This window comes from Penaeus monodon, chromosome 25 (genome assembly GCF_015228065.2).
Source record: "Penaeus monodon isolate SGIC_2016 chromosome 25, NSTDA_Pmon_1, whole genome shotgun sequence".
Classification (NCBI taxonomy): domain Eukaryota; kingdom Metazoa; phylum Arthropoda; class Malacostraca; order Decapoda; family Penaeidae; genus Penaeus; species Penaeus monodon.
The window spans coordinates 5,204,750-5,206,439 of record NC_051410.1 but is presented as its reverse complement, the minus strand read 5'-3'; the positions used below and the strand labels follow the sequence as shown (position 1 = coordinate 5,206,439).

The following is a 1,690-nucleotide window of genomic DNA, read 5'->3' as shown; positions in this document are numbered from 1 at the left end:
AGATGTTCATGTTCAACACCTTTCTTGGTGATGTAGCTGGTTATACTGGAGCACCGCATTAAGCTTCCGAGGGATTCACCCGTTTACACAATAAAATAAGATTGCATAATGTCGGGCAAAGATACTCGCTAATGCTTATTGCATGCAACGAAGATTGTGGCGGTTGATCTAGGAGAATTTGACAGATGCCACTTGACGGTAAAAAAGCACGTCAAGTCGAAGTAGCTTCGAGCTTCGATTTTTCCCCGCAAGGGCAAACTTTATTTATTTAGTCGTTTAGTCGAATTTTAATAGGTTAAGGCTAATTAGAATCCACTTTAATGATTATGCACCATGGTTTATTTTCCTCTAATGGCCGTAGTACGCTTGCGTAGAAGTAACGAAGTTAGTGACGTAATGGGTCGTGGTGGTGACCACGTGCTGGATAAGTTCTTGGGTAGTCCAGACTGGTATGGTGGTAATCTAGAAAAAGATTAAGAAAGCCAGTTACTCGAGGTAAAGTGGTATAGCGTGTGGAGTGAAATGCAATATTAAATTAACCCCGAAGTCATTAATGGGAGCAGGATGAAAAGGCCAAAGGGTTACCTGGTAGTCGGTATAGACGTGATAGATGCTCTGCCAGAATTTAACGGTCTCTGTGGTGGTCACGAAGCTGGTGTAGACGGAAACGAAGGTGCGGGAAGGGTTAACGAATTCCTCGGCAGTTTTTACGAAAACCTGGAGCACGAAAGGTTTAAACGTCCACTTATCGATTAAAGGGATAAAACCCAGTAACATCAAGCTGGTAATATCAGACCACCAATCCTAAATACATGGCAACAAACCAAGCTCTTACCGGTGTGGTGGTGACCTTGAGCACCGAGGTCACCGTCCTGGGCACCTCGGGCACGTAGTCGCGATCCGTCGTGAACACCGTCACGGGGAGCTCCACGAAGGTGCTCTCCGTCACCCAGATGTCGCTCGTCGTCGTCACGCGGAACGTGTGCGTCACCGTGTCCTGCAAGAACAAAGACGTTTCAATTATATAGAATAACTATAATATATATTCATACAGCCCCGAAGCCCCCCTTTCTTACCGTCCTCGTCACGGTCTCCGTCACGGGAAGAGGAACCCGCGGTTCTGGGATTCTGGCGTGGCTTTCGTATTGTGCAGAGGCACCCAGCACCTGGCGATTTAGGGTATCGATAAGCATTCGCAATAAATTTCGTTGGGCAAATGAAATTCAGGTTTGTTCAACAAATTTAGAAAGTTTTACATACCAGACCCAACGCAAGGACGATCGCCACGATCATATTAGCCATCTGAAGAAATAAAATTTAATAAATTTATTTTGCAAGAGACAAGCAATTTACAAACCCCTACCCCATAAAAATAAAAAAATAAAAATAAAAAATTCAAAAAAAAACGTAATAAATGAAAACAAAAATGTATAAAAAAAACACTTATAAAAATACATACTACGAAGTTATTCTTGTCCCAAACGGTCTGCTGACGGAGCGAGGTGTGGCGACGGAGTGCAGGTTTTCTAGCCAGGGTTACATTATCGTCTTTCGGCGGGTAAATTGCCTACCACTCCTCCAGTAGTAGTCGTTTACACACAAATAACCATCAGAAAGAGGCAAACTATCCATCACTTCCGAACAGTAGTTGGGGGAACGTTCGATCAAAGGTATCGTCAGCATATCGGTA

The 1,690-nt window shown here is 43.8% G+C and overlaps 1 protein-coding gene across 1 annotated transcript; it reads right to left on the bottom strand.

Moving 5' to 3' along the window:
• Positions 1-316: 316 nt before the first annotated feature.
• On the bottom strand, positions 317-1,608 carry LOC119589508 (the record flags this gene model as incomplete). The annotated part of the gene is given in 6 exon segments (XM_037938109.1): positions 317-462; positions 586-717; positions 836-997; positions 1,077-1,166; positions 1,261-1,302; positions 1,460-1,608. Coding segments are annotated over 5 exon segments (540 nt in total). The 3' UTR covers positions 317-348.
• Between the last annotated feature and the right edge of the window lie 82 nt (positions 1,609-1,690).